The sequence below is a fragment of the Cebidichthys violaceus genome, unplaced genomic scaffold (assembly GCF_023349555.1).
Source record: "Cebidichthys violaceus isolate CVI_PGR_0920_01 unplaced genomic scaffold, fCebVio1.0.p SCAF_17, whole genome shotgun sequence".
NCBI classification, from domain to species: Eukaryota; Metazoa; Chordata; class Actinopteri; order Perciformes; family Stichaeidae; genus Cebidichthys; species Cebidichthys violaceus.
The window spans coordinates 7,586,241-7,603,635 of NW_027176340.1; the positions used below are offsets into that span (position 1 = coordinate 7,586,241).

At 43.5% G+C, this 17,395-nt stretch overlaps 1 protein-coding gene across 2 annotated transcripts; it reads left to right on the forward strand.

The window, feature by feature from the left end:
* Positions 1-422: 422 nt before the first annotated feature.
* On the forward strand, positions 423-16,943 carry znfx1 (zinc finger, NFX1-type containing 1). 2 transcript variants are annotated; one of them, XM_068712438.1, is made up of 19 exons: positions 423-566; positions 1,803-1,863; positions 1,996-2,996; positions 3,318-3,540; positions 3,646-4,010; positions 4,125-4,304; positions 4,421-4,527; positions 5,421-5,659; positions 5,774-5,905; positions 6,121-6,269; positions 7,266-7,412; positions 7,502-7,619; positions 7,929-8,161; positions 8,649-8,788; positions 9,261-9,393; positions 9,958-10,125; positions 11,787-11,897; positions 13,728-13,823; positions 14,032-16,943. In XM_068712438.1, the coding sequence occupies exons 2-19, from the start codon at positions 1,839-1,841 to the stop codon at positions 16,486-16,488; spliced, it is 6,024 nt and encodes a 2,007-aa protein (XP_068568539.1). In that variant the 5' UTR covers positions 423-566; positions 1,803-1,838; the 3' UTR covers positions 16,489-16,943. The 2 variants fall into 2 exon arrangements, with proteins under 2 accessions (XP_068568539.1, XP_068568540.1); XM_068712439.1 differs by lacking the exon at positions 423-566 and adding an exon at positions 1,552-1,620.
* The last annotated feature ends 452 nt before the right edge of the window (positions 16,944-17,395 follow it).

Here is a 17,395-nt window from a genome sequence, read left to right on the forward strand (position 1 = left end):
GGCATTGTAGACTGCTAGTGAATAGCTATACAACAAAAATATTCCAATAGGGACTTTTCACAACAGCCATGTTGACATGCCATTGCAGAGCAAACACTGGTAGTGATACAATTAATTATGGCCTCATTCTATTTAACGTGTCGCACCCCTTTCAGTGAGCATGCATTCTCAATACCAGATCCCTGGCAGACCTAAACGGAACAGGGCCATAATTCATTTGATTAATTACACCTGAGTCTATCCTGCAGTTACATGCTAAATTGCAAAATAATCTGTTGGGCATAATTTTGTGTATGTGTTTATGTAAAACACGTGCCTCTTGCTCGTATGTGTGTGTTACATATTGACTTCTAGGTGGGGTGTGTTTGTTCCGATGAAACGAAAACGAAAATGACAGGGCATTTAAATAGCAGCTTCCTAAACTGAGCAGTGTGAGCAGCAGACGCAGCTGAGACAGAGGAGACTTTCGACTGACAAGGCTAGGTTCTGTGATGCTAGCAAATGGGCTTGATTACCTTGTAAACCTTGATGTATGTGGAAGTATTCATGTCAAGTGGATAGTCTAGGTGAGTTCTCTTTTTATTCGTTATGTTGCGTTTGTTACGAGGGGCGGAAGGTAGATACAGCTGGCCAAAGTATTAGGAAATGTGAATATATTATAGGACTGAGAATAAATGGAGATCCGGGGTGAAATTTAAAAAAACTCAGTCAACAGAAGGTGTAGAGAAGGTAAATACTTGTTACGCCGACCCGTGAAAGAAAGACCTGTGATGTGGTTTTCAAACCTCTCATCAGATTTCTGGAGAAAAGAAACCTATCTTATAAGATCCAGCAGAGGGCACACTTTTACTTTAAGTCATTGCACTTGTAAGCAAAGTGCACTTTCAAAAAGCATTGGTGTACAATATGCTTTCGAATTAAAAATGTCACAAATAACAATTAAAGTCAATACCACACAAAATATCCTGTTTTTCATGATAATGAAGAGACAGGCAAGCACACACGGACTTGTTGCTTCGATCTCCTCAGAAGCTATATTGAAATCAACCCTTCTTATCTGACCTGGCAAATCCTATTGATAAAGGCTGTAAAAATGGATAGAACAGAGTGCATACTAGTGGATGTTTATGCTGTGGTGGGAAGTGACTAAGTACATACAAGTACTGTAGGCTACTTAAGTACACTTCTGAGGTACTTGTACTCTATTTCCATTTCCATTATACTTCTACTCCTTTACATTTTACTTAACCATATTTATTTCACAGCTTTACTAGTTAATTTAGATTCAGATCATTAACACAAAATATAGATTAGTACATGGTGACATGTTGAATAAGTACGACTAAAATGCAAGCCTTTGGCATTACTACTCTTATTCGACATCCAGAGCATAAATATAGCAGCAAACAACTATTTGCTATATAAAGGTGTAATATTGTCGTCCCCCCCCCCCCCGGACAGTCGAGTCGGACACGCGTGCTATTGGTGCTTGTGCGTGCACGTGAGCGTGCCCCACTAGCGAGCTCACGAGGGCCCTTCTGCACTGCTCTCAAACGGCGGTGACAGTTGATAAGGCCGCCCAGACCGGCGGCCTCGTCGTGTCGTGGTAGCACCCACCAGGTAAACACAGTTTGCCCTCCCAGCACTTCTCCCAGTTAGCGCTGTTAGCATCGTTAGCCGCGAGCTCTTGTATTATGACTTCTTCCACTAGTACCTAACGTTACTGCTTGTATATATTACGCATCCTAATTTGTTTGCATGTTCATGCTCAAATGTGATGTATTTACGTTCTTGCCACACAGAAAACATCAGTGTTGCCAACCTAAATTCCAGCAACCATGGAAAGGCCAACTTTAATAACTGGTAGGTGAAGACCTAACTGGTAAATATAGGCTACAGTAGAGGCAATCAAGCAAAACTCTTGAGTACAAATTCAGCCATGCTGTTTATTTTCAAGGTGTAAGTATCTTACTGTCTTCTTATCCACCCCCCCAGGTGCTAGTGGAGAGAAAGGAAAAAGTAGTGGTAAAAAAAAACCTGGAAGTAGCCAAGCTGAAAGGCAGGACACAGGTGGAGGAGATACAGGGATGTGTGGGAAAGGAGGAGGACGAGGAGGAGCAGCAGACCCAAGAAAAGGGGGTGAAAAAGGTGCGAGGACAGAAGGAAAGGAGAAGACGGGTAGGGGAGGAGCAGCAGCAGCAGCAGCAGCAGCAGGCAGAGGAGGAGGTGGAGACCAAGGAAAAGGGAGTGAAAGTGGTGCGAGGAAAGGAGGAAAGAAGAAGACAGGTGGGGGAGGTGAAGGGGTGCGAGGAAGAGAAGCAGAGGGAGCAGCAGGCAGGGGAGGAGGAGCAGGTGCAGCAGGCAGAGGAGGAGGAGCAACAGCAGGCAGAGGAAGAGGAGCAACAGCAGGCAGAGGAAGAGGAGCGGCAGGCAGAGGAGGAAGAGGAGGAGGAGCAGCAGCAGGCAGAGGAAGAGGAGGAGGAGGAGGAGCAGCAGGCAGAGGAACAGTCAGGGGCATGACTGAAAGTGTATGGAGAGGAGGACATAGTTTGGATGGAAGAGGAGGACATTGGGGTGAGAAAAGAGTTGGTGTTGGAGACAGACAGGAGAGGAATGAAGGCAGATCAAATTCTACAGGCAGAGTCGGGGCACCACAGGGTGGCTGGCTGGGCTATAAAACACTGAAAGAACTCTCTGGAAAAGACCCATCTGTAGTGGCCATCACCCTGTCCGCTCACCCTGCCCTGAAAGAGGTCCTGCATGAGACCGTTATGAGGCAGGAGCTTATCGAAATCCTCTGCCTGGTGCTGAGTAAAGCCTTCAAATCTCAGGCAGACAGGTCCACCCTGCAGCACCTGGCCGGCATCATAAAAGACTCGGGGTTCTTCCGCACCGTCCTGCCCTACTATCTGGGGGGCATGGTGTCAGAGTTCAACCCCACCCGCAGGGCGGACTACCCTCGGCACATGGAAAACATCTTGACTATTCTGTCACAGGTAAATAGTGGAAAGAATTAATGGACGAACCAATCGGTTAGTTAATTCAGCTAAAGGATAAATTAAGTAATGCATGAAAAACATTCAGTGAGTTTGAGTTTGTATTAAACTAATTAAATAGACCTAGAAGAACTGCCTTCAATGTGGGACGCAAACAAAGTCCAGCAAACAATGTTTTTCATTTTCACAAAATATGTTGTGGTCCTTGTTTTTGCCTGATTATGCTTTTTTTTCATTCTATTAACAATTGTTGAATTAGTAAATTAAACACTTGTAGTTGAATATACTTAAACTATTCATCCTCAATGTTATGCTCACTAGGTCCTCAGCACCTTCCCTGCCAGCTCGGCCCAGGCTGGGAGCCTGATACTGACGATGCTTAAAGACTCCATCGCCAAACTGAGGGCCTTAGGGGTGGACATCCAGCCTCAAACAGAGGAGAGCGTGGAGAACATTGAGGCCCTGATCAAGCACCTCCAGGAGAGATCCAGGGAGAGAACCCTGCGCTCGGACAAGGACACTTATGCCCTTCTACCCACAGCAGGTGATAAGCCAGATAAGGGCCTCCTATAGATCAGAACACTGCGGAAAATATGTTAGTTTAACGATTGCCGCTCAATGTCATATTCATGTGATTTATGTAACCCAGGTGAAGAAATGCAACCGGATTTCAGGACCATACCCATCTACCCAACGCCCGAGGAGCTCCAGCAGGAGCAGAGGCCCTTCCTCAGAGCCAACCTCACCTCTCAGCGCTACACGAACACCCACCTCTATCTCGACACGCACTTCCGGCTGCTGAGAGAGGACTTTGTGCGGCCACTCCGTGAGGGGATCCAGCAACTGCTTCGGAGCCAAAAGGAAAAGGGAGGGGGTGATGATGGGAGCCAAAATCATCTGAAGACAAAGCAATTTGATGACATCAGAGTATATTGTGACACAAAACTGGTGGTGCCCAGGTGCACGTCGACTGGCATTGCCTACGTAGTGCAGTTTGACGCTAAGCCACTCAAGGTTTGTCTCTCTCGCACATATTTTAAGAGATACAGTGCTATTTTGCTTATTTATGGCAAATGAAAAATGCATATATTAACACGTATATAAATCTTTCCTCCATCTGTCGTACAGTTTGTGCGCTGGCAGAACTCCAAGAGGCTGATCTACGGTTCCCTGGTGTGCTTGTCGTGTGATAATTTTGAGAACTTCCTGTTTGCCACAGTGTCAGATCGGGACCCCAAAACCTTAGCGCAGGGACTGGTCCAGATTGCCTTTACTGAAGAGAGCAGATACCAGTTGGCCAGAATTGAGGTGGGCAGTGAAGTGTGTGTGTGAGCAGAATGCATGTAGTTACGGTCTAATATCAGATTTATGCCTATTTTATGAAATGGATATATACAAGAAACTAAACTTATTTTTTCTCACAGAAGGATCAATCTTTCCTGATGATTGAGACCACTGCCTACTTTGAGGCTTATCGGTATGTTCTAGAGGGTCTAAAGGAGCAGAAGGAGGACAACCTGCCCTTTCAGAGGTACTAGGAGCGTGTGTGTGTGTTTTGTTTGTGTTGAAGTTTTACATTCTACCGCCAAGGTCATAGTTATGATGTAATCCCACAGCACTTCAAAAAACAAGTTCAAAGTTGTTTTTTCAAATAGAAGCTGGGGGGGGGTAATTATGAGTTAATTATATTGCCACGGTTTTCCAAAAAGCGATCATGCATAAATAAGTTCAAAAGTTCGTTTTTTGTCTCCACTCCCTCCACAGTTACCACAAAGTAATGTACGATATGAGACATTGTTGACTGTCTGTGCCCTAGACTCTCTTTTGTGACCATCTGAAACAGCTGTTTTTCCTTCAGAGGTGCACCATGGGAGTTATCAGTAACATAGGTATATATATTAAAACCAGCTCTTCTTTCTAACATTTTCCTCTTCTTTTTTTTGCCTAATGTTGGATGCTAATTTGTGTCGGTGTTGTGGTGTAAGCGGTGCCATCTCCAGCTTTTCCTGGTGAATCCTCAAACACCCCCTACTTCAGCTGGAGGCATCACTTCTGCAGCTCTCCCACTGTTTTCCTTCACCCGTCGAAACTAAACACATGCTGCTTTTGCGCTTGTATTTAAAGACTATGTAGAATGGCATATTCTTCCTCTTACAAATGAGAAGTTGAATTCATAGCCAACAAAATGCACTTTTTGTTGAATTCGGCCTTTCTTGGTCTGGTATGACTGGTAGCTTATGATGTGTAACTAATATTAATCAATCTCAGAACACATCGGCTATCAGTCTGACGACGGATAAGCCTCTGAGGGCCAGGGGTTCTATTTGTTGTGGTTCCGGTGTCTATTACCCAGAAGTCTCTACATCCTTCTTTCACACAGATAGTAGATGCAAAAAGTAACCCTCCTATCCATACTGTGTCCAGGTACATCGTGGAGTGCAGCACAGATGTGGAACCCCCAGCTTATCTGCGAAGAAGAGATGACTATGACCTGTCATCTGTTGCTCACTCCGACCATAAGCACAACGTACAGCCCTTTCACAGCCTGGTGGCACAGGCCTGGCCGATGAAGGAGAAGCTGGGGCTGGATGAGTCTCAGATGAGAGCCTTCCAGCTGGCCCTCACAAAGGAGCTGACCATCATACAGGGACCTCCTGGCACTGGTGAGACATTGTTGGAAGGATGACTTCACTGATGTGTAAATGGAAAAAAAAGTGTGAAATGTATTTTCAATAATCCATTAACGCCCAAAAATCGGGCATCTTCCATTTTCTCAGGAAAAACCTACGTTGGCCTTAAGATTGCTCAGGCTCTGTTGACCAATCAGGATCTTTGGAGAGCTGGACGGGACACTGCTCCAATGCTGGTAGTGTGTTACACTAACCATGCCCTGGATCAGTTCCTTGAGGGTAAGCAGTGGTGCCAATATAATCAGATCTAGTTTTCATGTTGTTTGAGTGGTTTTGGATTTAAAACAAAGATTGTTTTTGTAAAAAAAAAAAAATGGTGAAACCTTTGCGCCTAATGCGCCACCCGTTTCAAGTTTTATTTGATTATCTTTACAAACTGACCTTGACTGGGCAATGTAAGACTAATAAGCTCTTGTTTTGCCTCTGCGTCTAAGGTATTCATACATTTCTGCCAGAGGGAATAGTGAGGGTAGGAGGGCGCAGCAACAGTGAGATCCTGAAGCGTTTCAATCTAAGGGAGCTGACCCACTCACCTGACTTCAAACGAACGCTGCCGCCTCACCTGCAGCGTGCATATAATCAGGTGAGCCGCCTCACCTGCAGTGTGAACTTGATGTTTCAAGTCGCTCCACACTTCTTTCACTCATGCATAGCAACAGGTATATGAGACTATATGAAAGGATATGTGTTAAATAATTCCTAATCATTTTGCCTTTTTAAAATTCTGTAAAAAGTCTTGAGTGTATCATGTTGTTGTGTTATGCACATTCGTTTTTATTTTTATTTTTTTACATCTTTGTTTGACAAAGGCTCTAATGGAGACCAAAACGTAAGGAAGTTACTTGGAGAAAAACAACAAGCTTTATTGTTAAGAAAAGTAACCATAATCCCAAGTTTAAGGGGAGGCAAAAACATTGTTTTTTCATGCACTGGTCAATTTGGGCTATTTTGTTTCCATAACATGTCCACTTTTAGAATAGTGGAAAGAAAACATCCTTATTTGCATGCCTTATTTGCATATTTAAACAACATTTCAGAAAACTTGTGCAAACATGTTTGGAATTTTACAATCTTTAAAGGCAGTTTTTTGTCTCTTTCTGAGCCAGAAATCTGCACTTCAGTAGCACTAACGTACACCAAACTGTTTGACTATTTTCTGAATTATGGAATGATTTAAGGAGAGATATCCCAAACTACCTAAAGAGTAACACTCAACCAAACAAAAGCCAATAACTGAACTTCCTGTATTCTCCCAAATTAGAGACGCTCCAAGTCAAGCTGGGGCAAAACATTCAGGGAGAAACAAGTCTCCAAAAACGTTGTCGCCGACCTGTGTGTCTCTGCCACACTTTGCTCCTCCGGTCCTTCTCCTTTTTTTTTTTTTTTTTTTTTTTTTTTTTTTTTGATGAGTCATTGATTTCAGGTGCTCCACTCCTACAGAAGAATGCCACTAGAGAGAGAGAGAGAGAGAGAGAGAGAGAGAGAGAGAACAAAAACAAACTCACAAACTGTACAGTACGGCGCACTTTCTTTTGTGATGTTGCCACCTAATCACATATCTCCATAACCTGTTAATCAGGTTTACAGGCAGCTGTGTGAGGAGGAGAGGGCCATCCAGAGCCAGAGCATGAAGCTGGAGTGCTGTCTGAAAGGCGTCCTGCAGGAAAGCTTCTTACAGAATGTCATCATAGACCGACACTGGGACAGTCTGCACCAGCGACCACCTGTGAGGAAATAAAACAGAAGCATTTCATGTACATGTGTAGATGAAGACTGTGCAAACTCATCAGTTTCTGTTTGTGAAATCATTTGTAGACATGGGGAGATTTTTGGACCTCGGGTGAGAAGAAGTCCAGTCTGATAATGGATTGGTTGGGTTTGGGTTCCACCGTCTTCCTGCAGAGGGCGACAGAGAATGCAAATGGAAATGACGGTAAGGCTTTCAATGTAATGAGCACTCCACTGAAACCGATTCAAGAGGATCTGATAGTTGCTTCCTTTTCACTGAGTTTGTAAACCGCTCCTCAGATCTAAAACTTTGTTGGTGTGAATTGATACTTTTAACATTACAAGATTCCCTCTACAGAGGCCGTCACATTTTCCCTTCAAACAAGTGAAAACCAGTATAGCACTGATCACATTTACACAGATAAATGATATTGTTCTTTTTTATTTTAGACTTGAAAGCTAAAATGCAGCATATTTATTGTACTGGTGAATGATTCTTCCTCCAATGTGCCAGATGCGGCAGCAGAGGAATCGTGGGAGCCGGATGACGGGGACGACCTCATTGCCATCGCAGAGGAAGCAGATCTGATCCTGGCAGAGCGGTTTATTGAAGACAGCGTTGGTCCCAGAGAAGGCAAAAAGAACGAAAACATGGATGAGGCTGTCAGAGCAGTAGGGGAGCTGATGCTGGCTATGAACCTGGAGACAGACGAAATACAGACTGAGCAGAGCGAGGAAGAGTGGGAGGTAAAAATTAAGGAGATTTTTCATGGATTTAACATTTCAAGAGTATTTTTGCTATCCCTGTTCAATCAACTTGATTATGAATGCAATTATTTATAGCTGGTTTAAGAGGAGTACATGCAGTATAAGAGCTGTCCAATGGAACCGTATCAGGTGCTGCACTATACTTACTCTGTGGTTTTACATTCACTATTTCTTAGAAAAATGCACTGTGTGGGTGTCCTTGGGGTCTAACAACTGCGCTGAGTGCATTTCTCCACCACAGATCTATATCTTTACTAAGTGCCAAACGGTTTCTTTACAACATAGCTAAATACACTTCTTCTGTGTCATGCTGTCCATTAAACTACAGCTTACCCTTAAATGGTCATTTTGATTTGAATTAAGTCAATTAAAGAGCAACAAAATGTTACCAGATTAGCGAGGATTGAAAACCGCTAATAAATTGAGGTTCTGAAGTTCAAAGCTGACTTGGTTCTGATCTGTGCAGATACAACGGTCCCAGAAGAGAAAGTTGAAGAACCGAATCAGGGCAGAGCTGGGGAAGAGCTCGGCCATGACTGAAGCGGAGGAAGATGCTGTCTTGGATGTTTGGACCCTTAGTCAGCCAGACCGATGGAGACTCTATCGGTATGTCTGCATCTTTGTTTCACTAACGATGTGCCTTCTTTTTCTCCATCACTTCTCTTGGTACCTTTTTCCTTACATTTCCATCCTTTCTCTTCCTTTCTCTTGCCTGCTTCCTCTCATCCCCCAAGCAACCTCAGCCTGGTAGAAGTAGACTATTCCCAGTGTGTATAATTAAGTCAACTAATCACCAGGAAAATGTCTCCCAGAGGATCTTCTCACCTCAGAGAGCCAAGACATAACAACCTAGCAGGGCTATCAGGACTCTTGTTTATATAGTCGTAATTATTATTTAAACTGACTAATAGGGCAATTTCCTTCCAAGACTGATATGATATGCCTTACTGTAATTGCTTACCTACTAGTAACAAGTACCACAGCATTGTTTTTTTAAGATGCTGAGCAACTAATGAGTCAATGCTCTCCAGATTGTCAGTTCTCACAATGTTTTGCTATTAATAATTTGTGCCTGCAGGTTGTGGGTGGCACGCTACAGAGTAGAACTTTGCACCATAATCCAACAGTCTGAAGAGGACTATCAGAACGCAGTGGACCGATTGGCTGATGTAAAATGTCATCAGAACCTCTGTCTCCTCAAGAAAGCCACGGTACGGTATAAGTGCAGTAATATATAGTATGAATGTATTTCTTTTTGTGGATCCTTGTTTAGACAACACTTTGTTAAGTAAAACGCTTCTTGAATTTACAGGTTATCAGCTTTATGTAGTCTTCAGCTTAATATGCGGAGAGGATAATGAAGCATAGTGCTTTACTTCCACTTACTATTTATAAGTCTGGACTCGGGTTTACTGCACGCAATGCGCAAACTAGTAGACGGTAGCAAAAACATTTCAGTAGGCCTCTGTGGATCACTATGGACGATGATATTAATGACACTAAGGTGAGGTTGCCAGCCAGTCAGGGGAGACTACTGCGCCCGTCCAATAAATACTCCGACGCAGAACCCCCTCCCCCATAAAACTGCAACCTGTCACTTCTGCACTTGAGTTTTTGTGCTGATTAAACAAACATATAATGTGTGCAATTAACAAGCTTTAGGCAGATTTTGTTACCTTTGGAGAAGCCAAATTAGTCGTTTCCTCCTGTTCCCAGTGTTTGTGCTAAGATAAATTTATTGGCTGCAGCTTCATTTTTAATGTACGTCCCATCAGGTTATTGGCATGACTACAACAGGGGCAGCCAAGTTCCGTAGAGTTCTGCAGAGTGTGTGTCCACGTGTGGTGATTGTGGAAGAAGCTGCCGAGGTTCTCGAGGCTCACACCATCACGACGCTGAGCAAAGCGTGCCAGCACCTCATCCTCATCGGAGACCACCAGCAGGTATGAACCCACACAGACAAATAGGGCAACTATTCCTAAGCTCTCGGTGTCATCTCATTAAGCTCTGCAGGACAATTTGTGCACTGGTGTGTTTTATTAAGCCATCTTCTTCTGACTGAAATTTTAAAGGACAACCTGTTCAGAGGGATTTTGTGTCGTTGTCAGTATGTTTGTGCATGTTGCCTTGAGGGAAATGGCGAACAAAAAACATGCCATGCCGGCCATTACGAAAGATAGAGAAGAGTGAGGAGTGATATGCTGGACATCAGTAGACTATTACGACAACTTGTCGAGGCCTGCCAAGGACATATGGCCGGACAGCCTGTCTAGCAATCTGCGCTACACACAATTCTATCGCACATCTCAATATTCTGTCCTGGTCTCTTCTTGCTGTGTAACTTCTGTCTGCTCTTTCCCCAATATTTGCTTGTTGTGCTATGTTTATGCATGAATTTATGAAGGCATTTGACTATACAAACAAACCTGACTTCTTTACAGTTGCACTGAAAGTTTAGCAAGGACAAGAATGGAATTCAAAATAGAGGTTGACTTGAAAATTGCTTTTATTGTAACCCAGGCTTGGAAATCCGTAGTCATTTTTAGGTATATAAGATTATTATAAAAGTAATTTACCACTGTGCCTGAGGCTCCCTTCACTGTTCTACACAAAGTGCAATTTAATGTGTAAAATGAATAAATTAATATTAAAGTATATCTGATTTATCAATTTAAACTACAGAACAGTTAAATTAGTACAGGTGTGGTTAAACAAATGTAAGCAAAGCAACCAAGTATTCTGACGGCACAATTATGACTAGTTTGTTTCATGGGTTGAAAGCCGTTTGATAATATTTAGTTTTGATTCTATGACCAAGTGTTCAGCGCTTTGTTTTTGCGGAACCCAAACTTGAATCCGTGCACGTAACGGAGGTGGATGCATCACACTTTCTGAGTAAAATAAGCTTTGGCATTGTTGTGCTGTTCATTAATCACAGGTTTGGTGTTGCATCGAGCAGAACACAATGCATCACATTTATGCTAGAATTTGTCTTGCCTCCCCCACACCTCTCCCACATACATGCACAATCACACTCTGTCCTCTAGCTAAATTAGGTTTGCACACACACACGGACACTTGCACACACACACTCACATTTTCTGCACAGTCAAAACCGTAAAAAATAAAAATAAAAAAACTCGACAGGAGAGGAAAAGAAAGTTGGAGTGCATTTGCATACATCCTATATTCCCATCCAGCCACCCTGAAACAGAAACTCATAGCAGAATATTGTTAATCCCTTCCAGGCTTACCACTGTGTAGATGGGTTGCTTCCACCTGTGTCTAGGAACTGTGTAATAAGTGTTCACTAGCATTTACATAACTGTAAATGGTCTGATCACCATAGGCATGTGTCCATGAAAGTCATCCCTCACTTCTATGGTTATGATCTAGAGCTCTTTAAATATGCTAATATAAGACAATAAACCTGCCAAATTAACGTAATCACCACTGGATGGAACAAGATTTATTCATTAGGCTACAAGAAGACCACATGTTCTCAGTTCGTACAAAAAAAAACTAAGCCATTATTTTAAACTTTTCCGTAATAATTCAAGTTTAAAGCATATGGTAAACATGTGATATTTTATTTTTCCTTTAGCTGCGCCCCAGTGCCACCGTGTATGACCTCGCTAAGAACTTCAACCTGGAGATGTCCATGTTTGAGCGGCTGGTGAAGATGGAACTTCCTTACGTCAGACTCGACTACCAGGTCAGTGTTTCTGCATCCATTCATTTGTTTACATTTTATTCATCGATAGATCCTTTAATAAGATAGACATGTTGAGATTATTCAGTGAAAGAGCAAATTGAAATCATTCCAATTGAATTAGTATGTTTGAGTGTATGTTTCGTCTATGCCTCTGTATCTACAGTTGTGGTCAAAAGTTTACATACACTTGTAAAGAACATAATGTCATGGCTCTCTTGAGTTTCCAGTTATTTCTACAACTCTGATTTTTCTCTGATAGAGTGATTGGAACAGATACTTCTTTGTCACAAAAAACATTCATGAAGTTTGGTTCTTTCATGACTTTATTATGGGTTAACAGAAAAAGTGACAAAATCTGCTGGGTCAAAAATATACATACAGCAACATGAATTAGCAATTTTGGTGACTTAGAAAGTTGTGTCAATGAAATGAGCTTCATAGCATGGCCTCTTAACTTCTTGTGAGTGATTATGAGTGACTACAGCTGGTGACTTCTCTGAGGCCATTTAAATAGGGCTCATTGGATACAAACGCCCACAAACGCTACAATGGGAAAGTCAAAGGAGCTCAGCATGGATCTGAAAAAGCGAATCATTGACTTGAACAAGTCAGGAAAGTCACTTGGAGCCATTTCAAAGCAGCTGCAGGTCCCAAGAGCAACAGTGCAAACAATTGTTTGTAAGTATAAAGTGCATGGCACTGTTTTGTCACTGCCACGATCAGGAAGAAAACGCAAGCTATCACCTGCTGCTGAGAGAAAATTGGTCAGGAGGGTGAAGAGTCAACCGAGAACCACCAAAAAGCAGATCTGCCAAGAATTAGAAGCTGCTGGAACACAGGTGTCAGTGTCCACAGTCAAGCGTGTTTTGCATCTCCATGGACTGAGAGGCTGCCGTGCAAGAAGGAAGCCCTCGCTCCAAAAGCGGCACCTTAAGGCTCGACTGAAGTTTGCTGCTGATCACATGGACAAAGATAAGACCTTCTGGAGGAAAGTTCTGTGGTCAGACGAAACAAAAATCGAGCTGTTTGGCCACAATGCCCAGCAATATGTTTGGAAGAGAAAAGGTGAGGCCTTTAACCCCAAGAACACCATGCCTACCGTCAAGCACGGTGGTGGTAGTATTATGCTGCGGGGCTGTTTGCTGCCAATGGAACTGGTGCTTTACAGAGAGTAAATGGGATAATGAAGAAGGAGGATTACCTTCAAATTCTTCAAGATAACCTAAAATCATCAGCCCGAAGGTTGGGTCTTGGGCGCAGTTGGGTGTTCCAACAGGACAATGACCCCAAACGCACATCAAAAATGGTAATGGAATGGCTAAATCAGGCTAAAATTAGGGTTTTAGAATGGCCTTCCCAAAGTCCTGACTTAAAATCCCATTGAGAACATGTGGACAATGCTGAAGAAACAAGTCCATGTCAGAAAGCCATCAAATTTAACTGAACTGCACCAATTCTGTCAAGAGTGGTCAAAGATTCAACGAGAAGCTTGCCAGAAGCTTGTGGATGGCTACCAAAAGCGCCTAATTGAAGTGAAAATGGCCAAGGGACATGTAACCAAATATTAGCACTGCTGTATGTATATTTTTGACCCAGCAGATTTGATCACTTTTTCTGTTAACCCATAATAAAGTCATGAAAGAACCAAACTTCATAAATGTTTTTTGTGACAAAGAAGTATCTGTTCCAATCACTCTATCAGAGAAAAATCAGAGTTGTAGAAATAACGGGGAAACTCAAGAGAGCCATGACATTATGTTCTTTACAAGTGTATGTAAACTTTTGACCACAACTGTATATGACGGGTTTATGTGTTGGTTTGTTCTTCAGCATCGTATGAGGCCAGAGATTGCCTGTCTTCTGACCCCACACATCTACGCAGAGCTGGAAAACCATCCGTCTGTGTTGGACTACGACAGCATCAAGGTGCATATTTTATTTTCTCTCCTGCTGCGTAGCCAGCAGTGGATATCCGTTTACTCGCTTGCATGGATAAAAAGCATCTGCATCGTTAGTTGAATACATATAGATATTTTGAGTCACTGTTGGGCAAGATTTAGAAAAATATGATGAAAGTATGTTGTAAATATCAAAGAATAACATGGAATATAATTTATTAAATGCTGTTTTACAGGGCCTTGATACCAATTTATTCTTCGTGGAGCACAACAACCTAGAAGAACAGATCAAAGATGGGAAAAGCCATCAGAACCAACATGAGGCGATGTTTGTAGTCTCTCTTTGCCGCTATCTTATCCTTCAGGGGTACAAACCAGAGCAAATTACCATCCTCACAACCTATACCGGGCAGCTCTACTGCCTGCGCAACCTTATGCCTGCCAAAGAGTTCACAGGGGTCAAAGTGCACGTAGTGGACAAATACCAGGGAGAAGAGAATGACATTGTTTTGTTGTCCCTGGTCCGCAGCAACCTGCAGGGTAAAGTTGGCTTTTTGAACATTCCCAATCGCGTCTGTGTAGCGTTGTCTCGTGCCAAGAAAGGTCTCTACTGCATTGGCAATAGTGCAATGCTGGGAAAAGTCAAACTGTGGAGCAACATCTTCCACACCTTGAGGGAGAAGGACCAGATTGGAAATGCTCTGACGCTGTGCTGTCAGAATCATCCAGATCGTCGGGTGAAAGCGGCTCGCGCCGACGATTTCAAGCAAGCCCCCGAGGGAGGCTGCACCAAGCCCTGCGAGTTCCGTTTGGATTGTGGCCACGTTTGCTCTCGTGTCTGCCACCCCTACGACCCTGAGCACAAAGAGTACCAGTGTCTCAAGAAGTGCCAGAAGAGCTTATGCGATCTGGGACACAGGTGCCCACTTGTGTGCTACAAAGAATGCCCAGAGGAATGTTCAGTGATGTTTGAGAAGGTCATACCCCAGTGTGGACACACACAGTTGGTTCCTTGCCACCAGGACCCGCAGACCTTCACATGCCAGGTGCCATGCAAGAAGCTGCTTGACTGCGGACACCCATGTAAATCATGGTGTGGAGAACCATGCACCATCAGGCAGTGCAATGTGAAGGTCCCCATAGAACTGAAGTGTGGCCACATCCAACAAGATGCGTGCTTTTACAAAACACACACACAGGAGCCTGAATGTAGGACCCCTTGTGAGGAGCAGCTTAAATGTGGCCACGCCTGTCGTGGTACCTGTGGCCGGTGTTCTCAGGGCCGGTTCCATTCCCCATGTTTTCACCAATGTAAGCGTCTCCTGATTTGCTCTCACATATGCTCGGAGCCCTGCACTCGTGATTGCCCCCCCTGTCGGAGACCGTGTGAGAATTGCTGCGTGCACAGCAAGTGTACGAAGCCTTGCGGACAGCCCTGTGCTCTGTGCATTGAGCCCTGCGCTTGGCAGTGCCCTCACCAAAGGTGCAGCAAGCTCTGCCATGAGCCATGCGATCGTCTGCCATGCAACCGACCCTGTGCCAAGACCCTGGATTGCGGCCACCAATGCATAGGTCTGTGTGGAGACAAATGTCCGAGCAAATGTCGCGTTTGTAATCACGACGAGGTCACAGAGATCTTCTTTGGCACCGAGGATGAGCCTGAGGCTTACTTCATTCAGCTAGAGGACTGTGAACACATCTTTGAATACACAGCCATGGACCACTACATGGGGATGGATGCCAACCAGCAGGCAAATGAAGGCGAGGATGAGGCCATTAAACTGAAGGAATGTCCCAGGTGTACGGTTCCAATCCGCAAGAATCTGCGCTACGGATCTCACATCAACCGCTGTCTTGCTGAGATTGAGATGGTAAAGGTAAAGATGAATGGATGTCAGGCAGATATTGAAGAGCATAGGGAGACCCTTCAAAAACAGTGGGTGGACAACCTTCTCCTCTTTGAAATTCATTGCGAAAGGGACTATGTCCAAATCAATAACCAACTGGGGAAAAAGCAGCTCACAGCAAAGGACCTGTGGATCCTGGAAAACAAGATGGATTTCCTAATAAGAGTTGCAAAGCTGAAGAAGATCCAAACGGAAAAACTGTCGGAAGTTCAAAGCTTGACATTGGGAGATAATGTCGAGGAGTTTGTGCGCTGGCTCAATAACCGGTGCCAAAAATTCACAGACCAGCAGGTCTTTGATTTGCAGAGAGAGCTGCAGAGAATCACCCTCCTGACTGAAATCAACGCCCGTTGCCATCAGGCAGACATGAGAGGACAAAGTGACAAAATACAATCCGAGGTACAAGCGATAACCGAGGTTTTGGAAAAGTGCGGCCAATTCACAGAGCAAGATCAACACCGAGTGAGCGAAGCCATGAAGGAACTCGACGAGAAGTTTCCGCCCACAGGCTTGGGGATCAGTGACGAGGAGAGGAAGATGATCGTATCTGCTCTGAAAATGCAGCCTGGACATTGGTACAAATGTCCCAACGGCCATGTCTACGTTATAACGGAGTGTGGGGGGGCTACGGTGAGCCGACGCTGCACCGATTGTGAAGCTACTATCGGTGGGGCCAATCACAGACTGGCAGGTGGCAACCAAGTCGCCTCAGAGATGGATGGGGCGCAGCACCCTGCTTGGTCCGAGACCAACAACCTTCTAAACTTTGGTCATCGTGACTTCTGAAAGCCATCATAGAGAAGTGCATTGTTGCCTTCACAGTCCTGGTCTGTTGGTTGCAGTACCTAAACTGTTATCACTTTTAATTCACGCTTGGCTGGGAAGGGTCTCTGCAAAAGTTACTGAGATAATGCAGTTGTCTATTTTACTTTGAGTTTTATGAATACTTTTTAGTTCTTTTGCATTTTATATATACATCCCAGATTTGATTTTGATGCCACTTTGTGTTGACTTTTTGTTCATGGAAGTTGCAACATTTCCTGCTTCAGACATAGTGGGTAGTGGTTTTGTTTTAAAACTTGCTTTGCTGGATTTGTTCAAAATTCCTTGTGTAAGTAACAGTTGTCCTGTTGTTCAACAATAGGTGGCAGTAAAACACTGTTAAAGAACTTACAGAGAAATGACATGATATTTATCATTTTTGCAGCTTGTTTAAACGGAATAAAACTTGTTTGAATGTATTTGCCCATTCTTGTCTTCATTTTACACACACACCATATTGTAAGAAATCCTTCCAATAAAAGGTTTCTGCAAATATTCACGGAGTTAAAATGTATGTTTGTATTTTTTCATGTGGGCTTTCATAGGCTGACCGCATTAAGCTTAGCAGAAATGATTAACATGTAAACTTGTAATGCTGCTACAAGACGTATTTGTAGAAAAGCTAATGTTGGCATTAGGCTCATGGGAATAATGAACATACCATTTTTAGAGCTGCTGTTCCGTAGGAATTTTTTATACAAGAAATCCAGTTCACCATTATTACAACAAATAGCGTCTTTCCTACCCTGCTCGCTCTCTTTCTCACAGACAACATGAGTTTGTCAGAGTCTAATAGGACATCATTGGCATTGAAGCCAAAGAAACAACCCTGAAATAGCTACAATTCCTCTTCACTACTGTACAGTCGCTG

What these genes read in the sequence shown, in the direction of transcription:
- znfx1 (XM_068712438.1), top strand. Translation starts at nt 1,839, where the DNA reads ATGGAAAGGCCAACTTTAATAACTG. An exon ending in GAATGCAAATGGAAATGACG is followed by an intron (nt 7,620 to 7,928) that starts GTAAGGCTTTCA and finishes CCAATGTGCCAG; the next exon opens with ATGCGGCAGCAGAGGAATCG. An exon ending in GTCTCCTCAAGAAAGCCACG is followed by an intron (nt 9,394 to 9,957) that starts GTACGGTATAAG and finishes ACGTCCCATCAG; the next exon opens with GTTATTGGCATGACTACAAC.